This window comes from Gekko japonicus, unplaced genomic scaffold (assembly GCF_001447785.1).
Source record: "Gekko japonicus isolate JY-2015 unplaced genomic scaffold, Gekko_japonicus_V1.1 scaffold508, whole genome shotgun sequence".
Taxonomy (NCBI): Eukaryota; Metazoa; Chordata; class Lepidosauria; order Squamata; family Gekkonidae; genus Gekko; species Gekko japonicus.
The window spans coordinates 797142-817814 of NW_015164679.1; the positions used below are offsets into that span (position 1 = coordinate 797142).

At 41.6% G+C, this 20673-nt stretch overlaps 1 protein-coding gene across 1 annotated transcript in view; it reads right to left on the reverse strand.

Annotated features, from left to right (window-relative positions):
• PI4KA (phosphatidylinositol 4-kinase, catalytic, alpha) overlaps positions 1–20673 on the reverse strand; it is a 113219-nt gene that overhangs the window by 86986 nt on the left and 5560 nt on the right. Inside the window, exons 3-10 of the mRNA XM_015409297.1 lie at positions 10290–10383; positions 9331–9419; positions 7195–7267; positions 6207–6466; positions 5191–5254; positions 3044–3192; positions 1979–2044; positions 297–393 (exon numbers count right to left, since the gene is read on the reverse strand). Coding sequence (XP_015264783.1) covers positions 297–393; positions 1979–2044; positions 3044–3192; positions 5191–5254; positions 6207–6466; positions 7195–7267; positions 9331–9419; positions 10290–10383 — 892 coding nt within the window. The remainder of the gene's footprint in view (positions 1–296; positions 394–1978; positions 2045–3043; positions 3193–5190; positions 5255–6206; positions 6467–7194; positions 7268–9330; positions 9420–10289; positions 10384–20673) is intronic.

Here is a 20673-nt window from a genome sequence, read left to right on the forward strand (position 1 = left end):
CACATTAAAGAATCTATCCTGTCATTTGACCCTAAGGACAGCTCGGTGGGTTGATCTTGGGCCAGTCATTCCCAGCACAGCTTTACCTGATGGGACTTCTCTAAGGATAAAACAGAAGAAGGGAGAACAATGTATGCCACCCAAGTGCCTCAGGGTAAGAATAAGATAATATACAACATGCAACAAAATTGTCTCTGGGTTGCTGTTAGAAAATCTTATCTTACAGCTAGTGAACAATATGCAAGAAATATTGTCATTCTTTCATCTTATTTAGAAAATGAATTCAAACATCCCACCTTTCATATAGTATAATGTGTCTCGCAGCATTTTAAACTGGGCAACGTAAAGAGGGTCACTGAACATTTTGTAGCATAGATCTGCATGGGGATTTCCCTATAAAATATTTAACAGGGGGAAAAAAGATTAGTAGTTACATACGGCATTTCTATTGAGAAGTCAACTGAACAGCATATTTTAAAAGGTGACATTTACACCAGGAACCCTCCTTTTTCTTCTTGGAATGTCAATCAGACCAAGCAACACAAATCCACTGAACACAATAAGTTTACTGCCCACCTTACCCTATCAACCAATGCTAACAAAAATTATATAATTTATACCAAGAAGATAATTGAATTTATTTATTTTATTTAAAAGTACCTGTTCCCAGACTACTGACTGAAATTCTTGGAGGCAGCTTAAAGAACAATTTTACAGTTGTTTACATCAAAATCCTTGGTTGAATTTCTGCAGGAATATGTTTTCAAAAGGACAGCTGTGTTGTCTTTTGCAGCAAAGTAAAACGGGAAGCAAGTGGCACCTTTAAGACTAACCGAGCTTACTCCAGCAAAGGTTTCTGAAAATCACAGCTCATGCCATCAGGTGCACATGGGTGGAAATCTTCGTTGAGATTTTTATAACCAAAATCATACCAGGTGGGGGAGGGGAGCAGAAGTTGTTCCAGATGCTAAACACACATATAGCAAAGTTCAGCCCTGCTGAAAACATTAGACTGAAACCTGATCCTGCAGTCGATAACAGAGGCTGATGGCCGATATAACTGTTGGAGAGGCTCGGTTCTGACCTAAGCTCAGCTTAACCCACCTCACAGGATTAATGCAAGGATAAAATGGGAGACGGGAGAATCATACATGCTGCCCTGAGCTCCCCGGATGAAGGAGAAGAGAAAATGTATAGACAGGCCGATGCCTTTTCGCACATCTATTGCCCTATTAGTCAAGACTTCTGTTAAGCTTCAGGTACAAAATTCCCACTCCAGACAATGTCTAGTGCAGTGTAATTCCAACCAGAGAAAAAGTATATACATTTAAATCAGAACACTAACAATACCAACTATAGTCAACCACAATTTGCAGAGAACAGGTGACTTCTGATTGTATTTCATTATTTTAGAAATAGGTACACCTTTCACTTGGGGCATCCATTACATCCCATACCTGTACTAAAGCTTAACATTTATTTCCACATCCTCTGCCTTATTTCTGACTCTTCAAAAAAAATAAAATGTCTCCTGCATATTTTTGTTAATATTCCTGTTGGGCAACCTTCTGTAAGCACTATCTTTTATTATCAGGTGGTGATGGTGGTGGAGGAGGAGGAGAGACTGGATTTATACCCCACCCTTCACTTGGAGTCTCAGAGCGGCTTACAATTTCCTTTCCCTTCCCCTCCCGCAACAGACACCCTGTAAGGCAGGTAGGGCTAAGAGAGCTCTTTTGAGGACTACTTTTGAGAGAACAGCTCTGAGAGAACTTGTGACTGACCCAAGGTCACGCCAGCTGGCTGCATGTGGAGGAGTGGGGAATCAAACCTGGTTCTCCCAGACTAGAGTCTACACTCTTAACCACTGCACCAAACTGGCTCTCCAGGTCGGCAGGAGCCATGCCCTTTCAGTTTACAATAGAAAACCGCCTGTTAATTCTTCAAAAAAAATTCACACAGTGAAAAATTAACATACCTCAATAACTTCAGCAACAACCACATCTAAGTTTTTCAGAACAGTTTCCCCAACAATCTGTTTTACCTAGAGACACAAAAACACTGATGTTTTTCACTGACGACATTTTATGAAAAGTGTTTCTATAAATGCAATGTGGACTGCAGTCCTGTGAATGCTCACTCAGGATTAAGACAAACTGAACACAGTGGGACTTGCTTCTAAGTATGCATGTATAGGATTCCCTATAGAAAACATTCATATCATTAAATCAAACACTACACAGTATTAAAATGATGGTCAGTGATGTAAAACACAGGTCAAACATTAAACATATTGCTCTAGGGAGGTACTGCTACTACAACAGAAATGCAATGGGCACAGGAAAAAAAATGCCACTGCGTTAGATAACCAGATTGCAAAAGCTGCATCAGATTACTTGGTTTGTGTTGGTTTTACAAATGGATGCATTTCTCAATATATTAATGCAAGCAAAGCAAAGCTCCGCCTCTTAACCACTGCTTACAGCATGTTAGATGATTGGTCTTCTACTGGAATACAAAAGCCAGGCAATAGGAAGGGGGGGGGATACCAGCTGCTCTGAGAGCTGGATAGTAGAAAAGCCAGTTCACAGAACAGCAAACTATGAAAGTATTAGTGGCAGCGGCCTACCACTAAGATTCAGGGAGTGGGAAGCAAAGAACAAGGGGAGAAAGCAGAAAGTCAGGGAGATGGCTGGCACACTTGTCGGGGGGAGAAGACAAAAACTGGGCAACAAAGGAAGCCCGCAAATTCTCAGAAAGACACATGATCAGGCAGAATGAGTGCAGTCTGGTACAAAGAATCACAGCCTCTGGGTGTCTAGTCCTGACATCTAGTTCATGATACTTTGCCGGCAATATTAAGTTTAACCATGCATAACAAATGTACCTTTCTTTCCTATGAATGTGATCTTTAACCACTTATAAAGGTACATAACTGAGCACCATTAACTGAAGACAGTTTCACTATTGCTCATTACTTAGCCTAGAAGAATGTTAAATGCCATGGGAGTTTATATGATTTCTGAAATGGCTCGTAACCTACCATGTTCAACAGCTGGCGAAGCATTTCTAATGGAATGTTAAACTCCTTGTTGCTAATGCCATTAAACAGGGGTGAAACTGAGAAGCTGGAACTGATTGTCGAGAAGTAATAATCAGGATCCACTGCGCTTCCGTCAGGTAGGTAGGAACCTGCTTGTCGGTTAAGGGGGAGAAAATGCAATAGATGCATTCAAAAAAGGTTCACCGTATTGCCCACCTGGTAAAAAACCAACACAACTGGCACTTAACCTTGACAGCTGGATTGAAGTCCATGTGGGTAGAATTGGCTCAGTTTCTTTGTAGGTTGTGAACACGGAGAAAGACAGTGAGCTGAACACCCCCACCCCAGAGCAAGGGTCACTGGGGGAGTGGAAGAGGTAGCTGTAAATTTCCTGCATTGTGCAGGTGGGGTTGGGCTAGATGACCCTTGGGGTACCTTTGGGGGTCTATGTTTCCATGTTTCAACAACATTTTAAATCACTAACTTCCATTGGGAATGATTATCTAATGTACTGGAAGGCTGCTGCTCCCATATGGACTTGCTGATTCTCCAAAAATCACCATCTGAGGCTCTGCCTCATTTCACATTTAACCCCAGTGAATCCAACCAAAGTATCCCCTGAGGATTCAACTGGTTTAATTCCATGCTGCCACAAGCCACACGTGTTCTTCCCCCCCCCACTTCTGATTATTCCTGTTCAACTTTTGTAACTGTAAAAGACCCGCCATATCTCATCTGAAATTTCAGTAAATATAATCCTGTCTCATTTTTAGATGATTTCCCTTAATCTTCTGAACTATGCTTTGCCTACTACAGTAAAATATCTTTGCTACTAAGCTAGCAGGGAATGAAAGATTTCTTAGTGCATATGCCTCTCCTGACCCACAAATGATGGAAATAGATCCTGCCATCTGAGCCGGTTCACTGTGAAGCCAGCCCAACTGATGCCAGAGAGGATTACTTTCAAGGAAATATTCCTGCAACTGCTGCCATGCAATGCTATCCTACGCATTGTTACTCAGCAGAAAGCCCCACTGCATTCCGTGAGGCTTACTCACAAGTAAGCAAGCACAGGATTAGTGTAAAGTATGTTGTAAGCAGCACCAATGGGCTACAGCAATGGCCTTCCTGTTGAACATAGATGGATAAATTGTGGTTTCAGATACTGCAAAGCAATGTCCATCACAGATTCAGTGTGACAGCTGGTAAGATGACGCTATCTGTGTCCAAGAGCAAAGATGGTCAACACTAACACCTTTCTCCAGCATGGTGTAGTGGTTAAGAGTGGCGGACTCTAATCTGGAGAGCTGGTTTTGATTCCTCACTCCTCCGCTTGAAGCCTGCTGGGAGACCTTGGGCCAATCACAGTTCTCTCAGAACTCTCTGAGCCCCACCAACGTCATGAGGGGCCTGTTGCAGGAAGAGGAAGGGAAGGTGACTGTAAGCCACTCTGAGACTCCTTTGGGGGGGGGGGGGAAGAAGGAGAAGGAGAAGAGGAGGAGGAGATTGGATTTATACCCTGCCTTTCACTTGGCGTCTCAGGGCAGCTTACAAACTCCTTTCCCTTCCCCTCCCCACAACAGACACCCTGTGAGGTAGGTGGGGCTGAGAGAGCTCTGAGAGAACTGTCCTAGAGAGAACTGCTCTGACAGAACTATGGCTTGCCCGAGGTCATCCCGCAGCTGCAAGTGGAGGAGGGGGGAATCAAACCCCGTTCTCCCAGATTAGAGTTCACGCACTTAACCACTACACCAAACTGGCTCTCTAAGAAAAGTGGGGCATAAAAACCAACTCGTCTTCTTCATCCTAGAGTGTTCGTTATGGAAACTGTTTCATGTGGGGCTGATCTATGAGGTCTGTACTCAAAGATTATTATTTTTTACACCCTAACCTTAACAGCTGGATTCTAGGAGCCCCTTAGAGACCAACAGAATTTCTGGGGTATGAGCTCTCAAGTGTCAAAGCTCCCTTTCTTCAGATACATACCAGAAGAAGGGAGATTTGACTCTCAAAAGCTTATACCCTCAAAATCCTGTTGGTCTCTAAGGGGCTTCTGGACTTGAATCTAGCTGTTCTACTGCAAACCAACATGGCTACCCTCTGAAACCCTACTCTAAGTAATCCTATACTAGAGAGTAAAACTTTACCTTCAAAATACTGTGCAGATCCTCCAGGGGAAGAGGGAGGAGGAACTCCACGTTCAGGGCTGACCTGAAACATGAAGACAAGCACAACACAGTGGCACGTTTCACTTGGCTGGGGCTCAGAGGGTCGGACCCCTCGGATACATTCTAACGGTGATGTTCCCTTCCGGCGAAAGGAACCTTCCTCTCTGGGAGGGCTTCTTGCACCAAAGAAAAGCACTGCATTCAGAATGGATCAACAAGGCCCAGCACTTATTTATTCCCCATCCCACAAATCCAAACAAAACTACCATTAACCATTTCCAGAAACCTATCAATAGGCCCTAATTTTCGTAATCAAGATAATTTTAATCCACCAGCAAATATTAGAACGAGGCCTGCACGTTATAATTTAAACAGAATGGGACTCAAAATGCCTCCTCTAATTTCTTGGGGGGGGGGTAAATCTAAAACGAACCCCATCGCAAATCCTACACACAGCTGTACTGGAGTAGGCTGGTTTCCTAGTATCATCAGAGGCTTTTCTATCCACGCCCGACAATAAATATTAACTGCTTTCTCCCTCTGATTAGTTCAGGGCACGGATATTTTTGTCTTAAGTTCCTCCACACAGGAGCTTACACCAAAAACAACTGTTTCTGGGGAGGTGACCAGTGTTCCCTCTAAGCTGAGTTAGTGTGAGCCAGCTCACAGTTTTTTAGCCTCCGGCTCACACATTTTTGTCTTGGCTCAGGACGAATGGCTCCAGAGCAGACTGGTGTATGCAGTGGCCAAATGGCTCGCTCGCAGCTTTAATGCCAGTAGCTCACCAAGTAGAATTTTGCTCACAGGACTCCACAGCTTAGAGGGAACATTGGAGGTGGCTACAAACAGCCACATAGATCTGCTCATATTCACTGATGACAGCATAATCCTATGAATGTAAATTAAAAACTGAAAGTCAACCCGTAAGTCATTTTGAAAATAACTAATCCAGGTCTATGGTTGTGATCTTATTCAGAGGATGTGTTTGGGCAAACCTGAGTGATGCTGGAAACGCTGCTGGCCTTCCGCTTTAAGGATCCTTCCTGACAGACGGAGAGTAGAGAGTGTGGAAGTATTGATCTGAAGTCATTAAAAGAGCGCCTGCGAATACCGTCTAGCTCACTTGGGGCTTTGAGGGAATGAGGAGCAACTCTAGGGAAAAGTTTTGACAGCAGGGACTCCTCAGAGTTGCTGTAGCGTCCGAAGGCTCGTGAAATTCCAATCAGGCATGGCACGGCATACTTGCATAAATATTCTGGAAAACAGAGGCGGGCCGTTTAAGTTTTGTTTCTATTAACGTTATTGCTCCCCAACTGGAAAACATCTATGCCAGTTGCTGAAAGTATTACTGTCATTATACATCACAGAGGGAAACACGCAAAAATCAACCTGACTTGGAAGACTCACTCATTCAAAAATACAAACACCTTGGGGGGGGGGGGGTTGTATTGCAGATGCTGAACACTGTCTTTTATCATGCAACAATGTGAAGGTAATAGAAGAGCGAGAAACAGAAAAAGTAACTGAGTTTTATAGTCACTGTCAGGGCTATTTTTGGGCAGGAGCGCACAGGAACGGAGTTCCGGCTGGCTCCCGAGTTGGCCACGCCCAGCAGGAACTCATTAGCATAATAGGCCATGCCCAACAGCAGAAACTCATTAGGATTGGCTACTTTAGGGGTGTGTGGCCTAACATGCAAAGGAGTTCCTGCTCTAAAAAAAGCCCTGGGTTTTGACAACAAAAGGTAAACAGAATAACAAGCAAAAGGTGGGTGTGGCTGGATGACCACACTTCTGGTAACATGGGGGTACAGCCTAGTATGCTAATGAGCTGTGTTGTCAGGGGTGTGGCCTAATATGCTAATGAGTTTCTGCTGTTGGGTGTGGTCTATTATGCTAATGAGTTCCTGCTGGGCTTTTTCTACAAAAAAGGCCCTTCACTGTAATGAAAGAGGAGAAGCAACAGGAACGGAGTTTCCCATACCTTTATCCTGGATTTGCGGAGACTGGCACATTCCCAGCAGGACCTGCATCACTTGCAAAATTGCCTCTAAAACCTAAAATAATCAAGACAGACCTTTGTAAAACCCTCATGCAGAATGAATGAATTATATGTTACAGGGTGACAGAATGGAAGCTTAAAGTTTCCAGTTGTATGTGCAGCTTTGTATATTATAGCTGTTGAACCAATTTACATTTTAATATTTAAAATGAATTAATCTTTTTTTTAACTAATAAGAATTCACAGGCAGTGGCATTACAGAAAAAGCACCATTTTCATCTCCAGTGATTCAAGTATCTTATAACCAATAATTTATGACTCAAAACTGGAAAATGGACACAAAGGACAGCCCTTACATCAATACACACAATCCAAATATATGTATTGTCTCAGTGAAATTAACTAGCAGTGATGGCCATGAGCACAGAAGGCTTTAAAAGGGGATTAGACAGAATCATGGAGAAGTGGTCCATTGAAGGCTACTTGGCTATGGTGAGCTAAGACAAACTCCAAATTCAGATGCAGTAAATCTCTGAATACCAGAGCCAGGTAGCAGCATCTGAGGAAGGCCTCAGCCTCTATGCCCTGATTGTGGGCCCTACAGAGCAACTGGTTGGCCACCATGTGAAACAGAATAGTGTTCTGATCCGGTGGACTCCACTTAAGTTATGTTCTTATCTCTTTATTTAAACAATAATTCATACTCACAACAAAAAAGAAATAGTTTATCTTATGGTGAGCAAATGTACATAAGGAAAACATGTTCCAATATTTCCAATTCTCAGTTCACAGGCAGAAAATATGATGGATGACCTGCTTTGTGGTTTCCCTAAAAAATCCCTACAAATGTAGTTTGAACAGAAAATAGGCCTTGCTATGATTGTTCCTTCTGCTCAGAGGTAAGAAGGCAAGCGTGCCCTCTTCCTCCAAGAGAGAATGGCTCACCCTGAAAAAGAGAGGAATTTTAACACTGATGACCCATTAAGGAATTTTTCAACCCCCTGGTTCCAACAGATTAGTTTGTAACAATATGGCAAAATATATATTTTAAAGGTTTATCAAAAGTACCAGTACCCATTGCAAAATATTCCTTTTTGTAATAACTTTTTGCTTTTTTTGTAATAAAAAGAGCAATACATTACTCTGGGTCCCTGTGAAATATTTGTATTTTTTTTTAAATTCTAACATTTACATCCTGCTTCTCCAGATGGAAAACAGATTCTCAAAGCAGCTCACAGAAAACAAAAGGAGCAGCTTGAAGTAAAGTGATTAGCGAACTCAGAGAAGTATCTCTAATGGAAGAACGGGGGCCCTCCATTAGAAAGGCACTTTGCACAGTACTATCACAAAGCCACCACCCGCTCTGAAGAACCTATATGTGAAAATTTATATGGAAGCACGTTTATATGCAGTAAAGAGGCTGTCTGCTTAAAGGAACTGCCCCCCAGAGAAAAATAATATTAGAAATGTAGTCGTGCGCCTGTGCGGTCTCGCCGACAACAGTCGTCCTGCAAAAATGCCAAGAGATCGCCTGGAAGAAAGCCACGCCGGAGCAACAACAAGGGTCTCCACCTGGGTGCTGGTAGGCTGCCCCACCCCTATCATGTGGCCCAAGTTAGGGATTAAGGGTTATTAGAACCACTATATATGTAAACCGCCCAGAGACCCTCCGGGGTTAGGGCGGTATAGCAAGCTGAAAGTATAAATAAATAAATAAAAAGAAAGAACATAAAGTATTTTAGAACGGCCCCTATACAAGCTTGGGTGCAGAGGTTTAAGATGTGCTTTACGGCATGTTTTTCTTAGCTTAGTGAGAAGCACATTCCAAAGGATTTACTCTAGACTCTGATTTAAGCATTTGCAGATAGTGTGAGTTAAACAATAACCTTCTTGGAGGAAGAAGATTACAAATCAGTCAATAAATGTTTTTAGGGATCCTTTATAGTTGTCGATAACGCAAGTTATCCAGCTCTATAAGCATTTGCATGGCTTAGTGCTTTGAGACTGCAGTAGCATCACGCTTTCCACTCCTTTAGTTTAGGTAAACATTGATCTTAAGAACTGAGGCATATTGGCATCTATTACACTGCATATTGAAACCTGCCCAATGAGTTCTACCTGCTCTCTAAGAACAGCATCTCTGTAGGCAACATCGGATAACAGGGTCACCAAACAAAAGCTGAAGATTTCTGCAACAGGAAGCAGGCCTGCACGAAAGACAGACAACAGGATTATGGTTTTGGCTGCTGACTATGCAGCAACAGCTCTGAAATGCTGCAAGTTGCTACATTTTATATCTCATCAACATCTAATGGTGCAGCCAGCATAAGGTTCTCAACAGGCCAATGCACAGCACACATAAGAACAGTTCATACTGTAGGTTCTGTCCAGTAAGACTACAGACACAAGTGCCCTCCAGATATTCTGCCACATGCACGGAAACCACTTATATGGGAACAGCTATCATGTGGCTGGGAGAACCTTTAAATAAACCTACCAGGTGGGTAGAATCCACATCCTGCCACACGTGGGGGTGCCAATTCCATTGCAGATGCTCATAAAAGGGCCACCGCCCATGCAATGGAATCTGTCTCCCAGCCACGTGGGAGCTACTTGGTTTCCAAGTGTATGAAAGAATTCCTGAAGGATACCTCAAGTAAACCGATGCTTCTGATGAACCAATAGCAGCACTTGTTAATTCCTGTGTATTCCCATATATATTAAAGAAAGATGAAGAGCTAAACAAATAGAATACACACGGCATTTTTGGAATACAGTGAAAATTTAGTTTCCCCATACATTGCTTTCCCCAGGCTCTGCCCCCGAAGCTCCAGGAATTTCCCATCCAGAGTTGACAACGCCACTCTTAATCTATCGCTCCCCTTTTCCAACAGCAACCAAATTACAAATCAAGGGAGAGGTGTGTGTCCCAGTTTACAAATGAAATCTGGACGTGCTTATCTCAGTATTCAAAGAGTTCTAATGGAACAGCATTAGAATGACTTTTATACATCACATAAAGAGAGGGCACAGTTGGCAACTATTTTCCTTCTGACAAAAAGGAGTTAAAGTGTCACCTCGGCCTTTCCGTGAATTGCTTTCTTCTATCCATTGCACTTTGGAAAGGCCCCTCAACAGCCGGAGAAGGTAAGGAACGATGGTATCTTTATGCTGCAAGAAAAGAGGAGATTTTCTAAGAACAACATAAGTAATATGAACTAAGCTGCAAGGTGCAGAACAATAGCATCATTAAGGGTACTGCGTCTCTGAGGACTAGTCCCATGCAGTCCATATATTGTATGAAGCCTCACTATCTAATTAAAACTCATAAATACTATAGAGTCGATTAAAGCATTCCGGTGTAGCCAGTAAGAAAGGCAGAATATGATTGTTCTGCTGAAGCCAACCGTGTGTCCAGCTTTTGACATTGTGTATCTTGACAGGAATGTGACCTAAAAGGAATAGCAATTAAAATAATTTTAAGCAGGGCTGGCGTCAGCACACCCTGAGTGGGGCAGCTGCCAGGGCCCAGGGCTCCTGGTGGGGCACACTGCTGCTGACTCCCCCCTCCCCACCTCCCTGCCATCTATCTACATGCCCTTCACCATCTGTTTGCTCGAACTGTTCTGCCACTCATGCTCCCAGTTACCCAGCATCACTGGAGAAAGGCATGTGGTGCACACTGGCAAAGCTACTGGTGGCCATGACAGCAGTGCTCCCAGCTGCATGCACCGGCCAGTGCTGCTGGGGAAAGGGCGTGTACGTGGTGCAGGCAACTGAGCACGGGCAGCAGGAGGGCTTATGAGTGGGAGAAGTGGGGGGCATGCAGGTGGAGGTATGGAAAGGTATTGAGGGGGCTGGTGGTGGGCAGACAGGGCCCATAAAACCTGGAACCAGCCCTGATTTTAAGACCAGCATTTGAAACTCCTCTATGTATTCTGCTCCTTCTATTGATTATTGTATGGTCCTCAATGAAGTATCCCTTTTGCACAATAGTTAAATTGTCCTAATTTGCATGTTCACAGTTAATGGGCAAAGCATCCCATTACACAGGCAGGGAAGGGGCCACCAACGCAGGCTCAGCATCACCACCCAGGTGCACAGCACAGTCAGCAGCAGGGCGTGCTTGTCTGGCTTGCCTTTGACCACCCTTGGCTTCCCCTGCTCCCAGCCCTACTTCTGTGACAGAAACAGGGAGGAAAGAAGAGACCACTGCCTTCATGCCACCCAGCTAGCTCCTTGCTTGCCTGGCTCCTCATGCACTCAGGTTGCAACTGGGGGGGGGGGAGTTCATAGTTCTGTGTGCACCTGGATCATTGCAGGGACGGTGCCAAAGTCGTAGACTGCCTGGGGCACCAAGAACTCCTTATGCTATAGCCACAGGTAATGAGAATATAGCTCCTCCTGCATGAGTTGCGTTTCTCTTGCAGCTGGGGAGAGACGCTTCTTTTATCCCTCCCCACACCAGGACCCATTTTGTAAGGTTAACGTAAATTAAGAACATTATGTAAAAGCAGAGAGAGGGTGGAGAAAGTGTTGCAGTGGGGAACCGACTGACCGGAAAGAGCTGAGTGCTCTGTTTCTCCAAGCGATGCAGGGTGTCCCTTACGGAGGTGCTTTGCAAGGAAGAACAGGACGTCACGGCTTCATTACAAGTAGCTGCACAGAGCCGTGTATCATTTCCCTTTGGCAACCAATGGGTCAGTAGTTCTGTTTCTCCAGTGTTAAAGCCTACAATCCCATTAATGCCAAGGAATAGGTCAGCCAAATTGCACAACAGTTATGTGCCACTGCACTGGTGCCCGGTGCCAGTCTTCAACTGACACTAGAGCACAAAAATTGTCCTTCCACTGCACACTGGTGCAACTATACTTATTGGAAGAACTTTATCAGATAGTTCTATTAAAAAAAATACCCAAGGCTTACAATAACCAAGTGTGTTATACAAACGCACATATAAATCTTAATAAATTAAAAAACAATAAAACTCATCAATATCAAAATACAATCGATTAAAATAGCACATGAACCACAGCAGCATCTTGAACGGCCCCAGGACATGACTAATCAATATATCTAGTCCAGGCAAGTCCTTAGATTGTCCTGGAAGGCCAGGAAGAAACAGTGCCAACAGCACTTCTGGGACAAGGGGCAGCTGAAAAAACACCATCATGGGTACTTGCCAGCCTGACATCGGTTAACACGGGATCCATGGGCGTAGCTTATCTATGCACAGATTATGTGAACACAGATATGTGGGAGAGACTTCAAAGTAGCAAGTTTAGTCAGCATCCTACCCACAATGGCAGAAATGGGATGCAATATAACATCAGAGTGAGGCTGCAGCTCAAAAAATGTCAGTGTTGTCTCAAAACAGAAGACTAACACCAGCGAAGAACAAAGTTTGAGTCCAGTGGCACCTTTAACACCAACAAAGTTGGTAGTTTGAAAGCTTACACACCGCTGAAGTTTTTTTCTTTATTTTAACAAAAGGCCCAATATTCCACATCATAGCCAGAATACAATGGATCCCCAGAATACAATGGATGCCACATTTTGCAAAGCACCTCACAGTTGTATCCATAGTTCCCTCTAAGCTGAGTTGGTGTGAGCTAGCTCACAGATTTTTAGTCTCCGGCTCACACATTTTTGTCTTAGCTCAGGAAGGGATGGCTCCAAAGCAAACTGATTTATGCAGCAGCCAAATCGCTCGCTCATAACTTTAATGCCAGTAGCTCACAAAGTAGAATTTTTGCTCACAAGACTCCACAGCTTAGAGGAAACATTGGTTGTATCTATTTATAAATTAAAGGGCACAATTCAAGATGTCCTTTTCTTCTACAGTTTGACTTATTTTTTATTGTTAGCCATTCAGTCATGTTCAACTCTTGGCAATTCTATGGGCCAGCTCCCTCCACATTTTCCGATCTTGTACTGTTTCTTTGAGTTGTTCCATGCTCAGGCTGGTGTAGACTTTTTTTTACTTACATGCATACAATTTGACAATTGACTATGCACTTTATTTTTCCTTATTCACAAATCACTGCAGCCAACTGACTAAAACCTAAGATTTCATCTACCCTCCAGCAGTGCTCGAGCATCATTTACATGAATATAAGAAGCTTCTTTACATTAAGTCAGAGTTAGACCATTGGTCAATCCAGCCCCGTAGCTACAGTGGGGCATTTTGGGGCCCTGCCCCCTTAATTAAATGCCCCGCCCCACAGATGGCCATGCAAGGAACCTTATTTTTGAAGGGGGGGGGGCACTGCTAGCAGCTGCAGCTTGACCTTGGGCTTCCCTCTCCCTCCCACTGTGGAATTGGGGGGGGGGGCATCATGAGACCAGGGAAAAGACAACTCAGAGGGTATTTAATTGCCTTCAGAAAGCATTTAACTGCCTTTTGAGTTCCCTTCCACAGGGCAAGAGAGCTTAGAAGAGCACTCAAGAGTGGTACCTTCAGCACTTCTCCAACAACCCCCTTTCTGCTAACCACCTAGGTCATGGTGAGTCTTTCAAAAGCATTCCCATGAGCCTTTGGGATAGATGCCATGACCTAGGTGGTATACAGCACTTATATACAGCAGGTATTTACATTAATTTAATTAACTGTATTTTAACTGCCCCCTTAAAAATTTAAATATTCCCCCAAACAAAAAAAATCCTGGCTACAGTCTTGGGTCAATCTAATTTAGTATTGCCTGCACTGCTTGGTAGCGCCACTGACTATGAAAGATCTTTCCCAGCACCTGTTTCCTGAAATCTTTAATGGAAGATGTCATGGATTGACCCTGCCACCTTCTGCATGCAAAAGTTCTGCTCTACTCTTGAGCGACAGCTCCTTGCCTTTCTAACCCTCCTCCTCCACAACTCCATCCTTCGCATACAATCCCATGAGTTGTGGGGAAAAATAATTTCCAAATTTGCTCTTTATGACTCCGGTTGCAAAAACATTAAATAAATAAATGATATACATGGGCAGTACTATGGAAAAGTATTATGGAAATAATATACATGGGCAATATTATGCAACCTCAACCCCCTCAGTGCTTGGGTCTCTATCTTCCAACAGGTTCTAAAGATCATGGAAATCATCCAATTCAGTCATATGAGCTACATAAAACCATCATTCAAACAGTGCAGTTCTTTTTTTTTTGGTAAACAAATTTTTTATTTTCTCAGGAATACAACATATAAAACTTTTCATTCTATCAATTGTCTACCCCATTCCCAGTTCCTCCCCTCCCTCCAATGGCTTCCCACAATGCTTCCACCCCTGCTCCAAATTACTTCATATCATCAACAATATCAGTTTCTCATCATTACAATCTAAAGATAACATCATTTGACTTAATATTGATCTAAACATATTAAGTTTTGTTTCACATCCCAGTTCTTTTCCAGATAAATTTTAAAGTCATTCCATTCTCCAAAAAACTCATCGTCTTCTTTGTTATTCAGTTTTTTTGTAATCTTATCCATTTGTGCCATGAACAGAACTTTTTGTATCCATTCTTCAACCTCTGGTACCTTTTCTGTCTTCCAAAACTGAGCATAAATCATTCTCGCTGTCACTATCAGGTACCAGAGTAAAGTCTTTTTAGTCGTATTGACTTCTTCCATTTTAAGTCCCAAAAGCAGAATTTCCGGTGCTTTTTTAAAAGAACATTTCAATATTTTTTGCATTTCATTGTGGACTTTTGTCCAAAAGTCTACAGCTTTCTCACAAGTCCACCACATATGATAAAATGAGCCCTCATGCCTCTTACATTTCCAGCATTTGTTTGACATATTTTGATTCATATTTGCAATTTTCTTAGGTGTCATGTACCACCTATACATCATCTTATAACAATTTTCTTTAACATTAGTACATGTCGAGATCTTAATAGAATTTTTCCACAAATATTCCCAGGTTTCCATAGCCACTTCCTTATTCATATTAATAGCCCATTTTAACATTTGTTCTTTAACAGTTTCATCTTCAGTATACCATTTTAACAACACCTTATACATTTTAGAAATATTTTTTCCTCCTCCACTCTCCCAAACCTTTTCAATTTCATTTTTTTCCTCTCTAAAACCATAGTTTTTTTTGTCAGATCTAAAAAGATCATAAATCTGCATATATTTCAACCACTCATATTCATATTCAATTTCATTCTGCTTTTTCATTACCCACTCTGTTCCCTCTTTTTTAATTAAATCTCTATATGGCAACCAGTCTCTACCTCGCTGTCTTGAGTAAGATATCAACACTTCTACTGGTACAATCCACAATGGTCTTAAGTCACTCTGGTACTTCTTATATCTTGTCCATACCATATACAAAGCTTTTCTCACCAAGTGAAGTTTAAAAAAACTGTCCATTTTTATCTTGTCATACCATAAATATGCATGCCAGCCAAATCTACAATCATGCCCTTCCAACCCCAACAATCTGTCATTTTCAAGCTTCACCCATTGATCCATCCATGTTAGACAAACCGCTTCATAATATAGTCTAAGATTTGGCATTTGTAGACCTCCTCTTTCTTTGGCATCACAAAGTATTTTCATTTTGATCCTTGGTTTCTTGCCTGCCCAAACAAATTTTGACAACTCTTGTTGCCACTTGGCCAACAAATCCGTTTTATGCAGAATTGGTATTGTTTGGAACAGGAACATCAAACGTGGTAGGACATTCATTTTTATAACTGATATTCTTCCCATCAGTGATAAGTTCATTTTATCCCATTTCTTAAAATCTTGAGTCAGCTTAGTCCATAATTTCTCATAATTATTCTTATATAGGTCTATATTTTTTGCCGTTAATTCAATTCCAAGGTATTTTGTTTTTTTAACTACTTCACATTGTACCAGTTCTTGTAGTTCCACTTGTTTTTGTTTGATCATGTTTTTACATATAAGTTTTGTTTTATTCTTATTTACGTAAAAGCCGGCCAATTCTCCAAACTCCTTTATTTTTTGAAAAAGCAATGTCAATTTTTCTGTTGGGTTTTCCACCATAAACATTACATCGTCTGCAAATGCTCGATATTTGTATTGGTGTCCTTTATGTGTCAAGCCCTTTATTTCTTGATCGTACTGTATTTTTTGTAAAAGTATTTCCAATACCCAGATAAATAATAACGGTGATAACGGACAACCTTGCCTTGTTCCTTTCTGTACTTTGAAGTTATCTGTCAGTTCTTTATTCACATTTATTTTAGCTCTTTGTTCAGAATAGATAGCTTCAATACAATTTCTAAAATGTTGTCCCGCTTCAATCTTTTCCATCATCTGGTGCATAAAATTCCAATTAAGATTGTCAAAAGCTTTTTCTGCATCAACAAACAGAAAAGCTACTTCTTTTTCTGGGTGCTTTTCATAATATTCAATTGCGTCCATTACTATTCTTACATTGTCTCTAATCTGCCTTTTGGGTAAAAAGCCCGCTTGATCTTCAGAAATTACCGTTTGTAAATAGTTTTTCACCCTTTCTGCAATAATTTTTGCAAAGATTTTATAATCGTTGTTCAAAAGAGATATTGGCCTGTAGTTCTTTACATTTGTTGAATCTTGTCCTTCCTTTGGAATCAAAGAAATAATTGCTTCTTTCCATGAGTCCGGCACCTTTTTGTTTTCTCTTATTTCGTTGGTTAAAGCTTCCAGGACCGGGGAAATTTCTTCTTTCATCTTTTTGTAGAATTTCGCTGTAAATCCGTCCGGCCCAGGCGCCTTCCCCAACTTTGTCTCTTCTATTGCCTTCATCACTTCTTCTTTTTGAATTGGACCATTTAATAAATCTTTGTATTCCTTACTTATTTTTGGTAGTGGAATCTCCTTTAAATATGTTTTAATCTTCTCAAGATCAACTCTAGTTGTTTGGAATAGTTTAGCATAATACTTGAAGAAACATCTCTTTATTCCATTAGGATCAACGAACTCTTTTCCATCTTCTATTATTTTGGTTATCATTCTTCTCTCTCTTCTAGCCTTAAGTTGCCAAGCTAAGTATTTTCCCGGTTTGTTCGCCCCTTCAAAAGATTTCTGTTGTAACTTCTTTAAATTCCAATACATTTCCTGATTCCAAGTCTCATTCAGTTGTTCCTTCAGCAACTTTAATTCTTTAATAATTTGCTTTTTTCCAGGCTTCTTTTTTAATTCCTTTTCTTTCTGAGCAATTTTTTCTAACACTTCTGTTTGTTTTTGAAGTTTTTCCTTTTTTTGCTTCACGTTTTGCGAGATGAGAATTCCTCTCATCACCGCTTTATAAGCATCCCATACAATCTGTATCGGTGTTTCTTTATTTAAATTTTGTTGAAAGAATTGTTTCGTTTCTTCCTTTAACATCTCAATTACCGTTTTCTTATCCAACAAGTCTTCATTAATCCTCCACAGAAAGGGTTTTTTCCTTTCTGTGGAACTCCATACCACCGGATTGTGATCTGAATTACATCTTGGCAAAATTTCAGTCTTATGTGTTTTCATTGATAATTCTTCAGACATCCAAATCATATCAATTCTGGAAAAAGAGCAATGTCTATTGGAATAAAAAGTAAAGTCTTTCTGCATCGGGTTCCATTTCCTCCAAACATCTTCTAATTTTTCTTGCTTAACTAATTCAAAAAAATTCTTTGGCAATTTTCCGCTGAATTCGTTGTCCTTTTGTGGTTTTCTGTCTAGACGATCTATTGTCCCATTAAAGTCTCCGGCCATAATAACTTGCTCATAAGTCAATTGTTGTAATTGGTCAGTTATATCCTTAAAAAATTTTTCCTTTGCTCCATTGGGTGCGTACACGTTGATCAACAATGTTTTTTTCTGCTGAATCATTAATTCCACACCCACGTATCTGCCATCTATGTCCTTAAAAATTTCTGTAGGTTGTAACTCCTTCTTCACATATGTCACAACTCCTTTTTTCTTGTTTGAGGCCGCAGAACAAAATTCAATTCCAAATAAAGCATTCTTTAAATATTTTATATCCTGTTTTCTAATATGTGTTTCTTGCAAGCATATCACGTTGCATTTCTGTTTCTGTATCCAATGATTGATTCTTTTCCTCTTGTTTGGTGAATTTAATCCATTAACATTCCATGACAACAATTTGTACTCCATTATGCGTTTTATTTTAAAGTTCTCCAAAGACGTCCGCATTGTCCGCCTTAAATTTATAAAAGTCCATCATCGATCTGATCTGAATCCTCCCACCTTGATACGTAAAGGATAAACCTTGTGGAATCTCCCATCTATATCTGATGCTCAAAGCTCTGAGTTTGTCCGCCAAGGATTTATACCTTTTCCTGTCTTGCAGTATTGTTCTTGGGAGTTCTCTCATCACCATAATTTTGTTTCCCTCTATTACAAAAGGGACGTTGAATTGCTTCTTGAATATCTCCTCTGTTATTGATCTTGTTACAAATTGTACAATTACATCCCTTGGTAAATTCTTCTTTTCTGCAATTCTGGAGTTCACTCTATAAATCAAATCAAAGTCTGAGTCCATTGACCCTTCCTCCTCGCCCAGAAAAGCCGTTATCACTTCCATCATTTTTTCTTTTAAGTTCTCATTCTCTGTTTCCTTAATGCCTCTGAATCTCAGATGAGTCTGCATCCTTCTGAACTCCATCATTGTCTCTGATCTTGTAATTTGTTGAGTCAAAGAATCTTGTTTCTCTTCTATTTTTTGTATCTTCTCCTCTGTCTCTGTAGTCTTGGTTGCATTTGCTTGAACATCCTTCTTAACTCCTTCCATTTCTTGCTTGATTGAAGTTATTTCTGTAGTAACCAGTTCCTTCAATGCTGTTATGTTCTTCTCTTGGACTTCTTCTAGATGTTTCAGATGAATCTGAGTTTGCTTCTCCAGTTGGTCCCCCAATGTTTTTTCTATCTGCTCCCCCATGGCTTGTATTGCCTCTGTCATTCTCTTCTCCATTGCTTCCATGGAGGCCTGCATCTCTTTTTTCTCTGTTTCCCTTGACATTTTGGGGGTTGAAGTAGATCCAATCCTAGGTCTCACAACTGGTTTAAGTTCTGGGTCTGAGTCGGCTCTTTTCTTGCCTCTCCTGGTCTCCGTCTTGGCGATTTCTTTTCAATTCACAGATTCGCAAGATAAAGCACTCTTCTAGATGATAAGATTTAGTCCTCCATGCCTCTCTGTTTACGCTTTCCAAAGACCCTTAGAAATATATTAAAAAAGCAAATTTAGTTGAAGTCCTCCTCAAAATGTCGGGCGCAACTTCTCTATGGTAATTTCATGTAGAGTAGGTCAAATTGATACTTTGCAGGCCCTTCCTTCCGCATACAACTCACTTCCGGTCCGGCACCTTTAAAAGTTCCACTGTCTTCCTTTCGCTAATGCCCGTCTAGGAATTCAACTTCCTGGATGTTTCACACGGACCTCTTTCTTTGTGACACCAGCCTGCTCTTCCCACGCTATTGTTCGTGAGTTTCGATTTTACAGTTGCGCACACGGCTCCATCTTCACCACAGGAATGTTAAACAATAAGCGTTTTTACAGTTTTTAAAGGCTTCAATCAACTTTTTTCTCTCCGGAATCGGATTTCTGGGATTTACTATTCATTTTCCGCTCAACCGCTTAATTCAAATTGACTCCAAACTCAGTTCAGGTAAGCGGCACGTTTTTGTTATCTAGCACGTTCAAAACGGGTTTCGCATTGTTTCTTTTAACTCACAGTTGTTGTCCTTCTTCAAAGAAGTCTGCTGACGAAGAATTTATGCCGGTAGCCCGGCTCGATCGGCCACTATAGAGTTGCTTGGCACTTGCCTTCTTCGTGGGAGGAGGTCAAAGCCCAATTCAGCTTCTTCCGAAGCTGGATTACGCCAACCTCACACTCCCTCTAGGGCGCTGCTGCCTGCTTGTCCCCCCCCCTCGCTGGGGAGTGATGCGTTGGGCTGTATATTGCCCAAACTGTCAAAAGTGGCCGTCGCTCGCTTCGCACGATTGCGAAACGCTTCAGTCCTCCATCTTAGCTAGACCGGAAGCCCCAAACAGTGCAGTTCTAAGCAGAGTTACACTCCTCTAAATCCAGTGACTTCAATGTACTTAGCTAAAGGTTTCCCTTGCTCAAAAGCAAGTCAAATCTGACTCTAGGGGGCAGTGCTCATCTCTGTTTCCAAGCCGAAGAGCCAGCGCTGTCTGAAGATGTTTCCATGGTCATGTGGCCAACATAACTGAACACCAAGGCACACAGAATGCTGTTACCTTCCCACCAAAGCAGTACCTATTTATCTACTTGCAATTTCTTGCTTTCGAACTGCTAGATTGGCAGGAGCTGGGGCCAGCGATGGGAGCCCACTCCGTCACGCAGCACTAGGGTCTCAAACTGTTGAGCTACAGACCCTCCAGTCTGCAGCTTCAGCATCTTAACCTCTGAGCCACCACAGCCATTCAGTGTACTTAGAATGGTGTCAATCTGCTAAGTTAAACAAAATAATCAGCAACCAATATTGCAC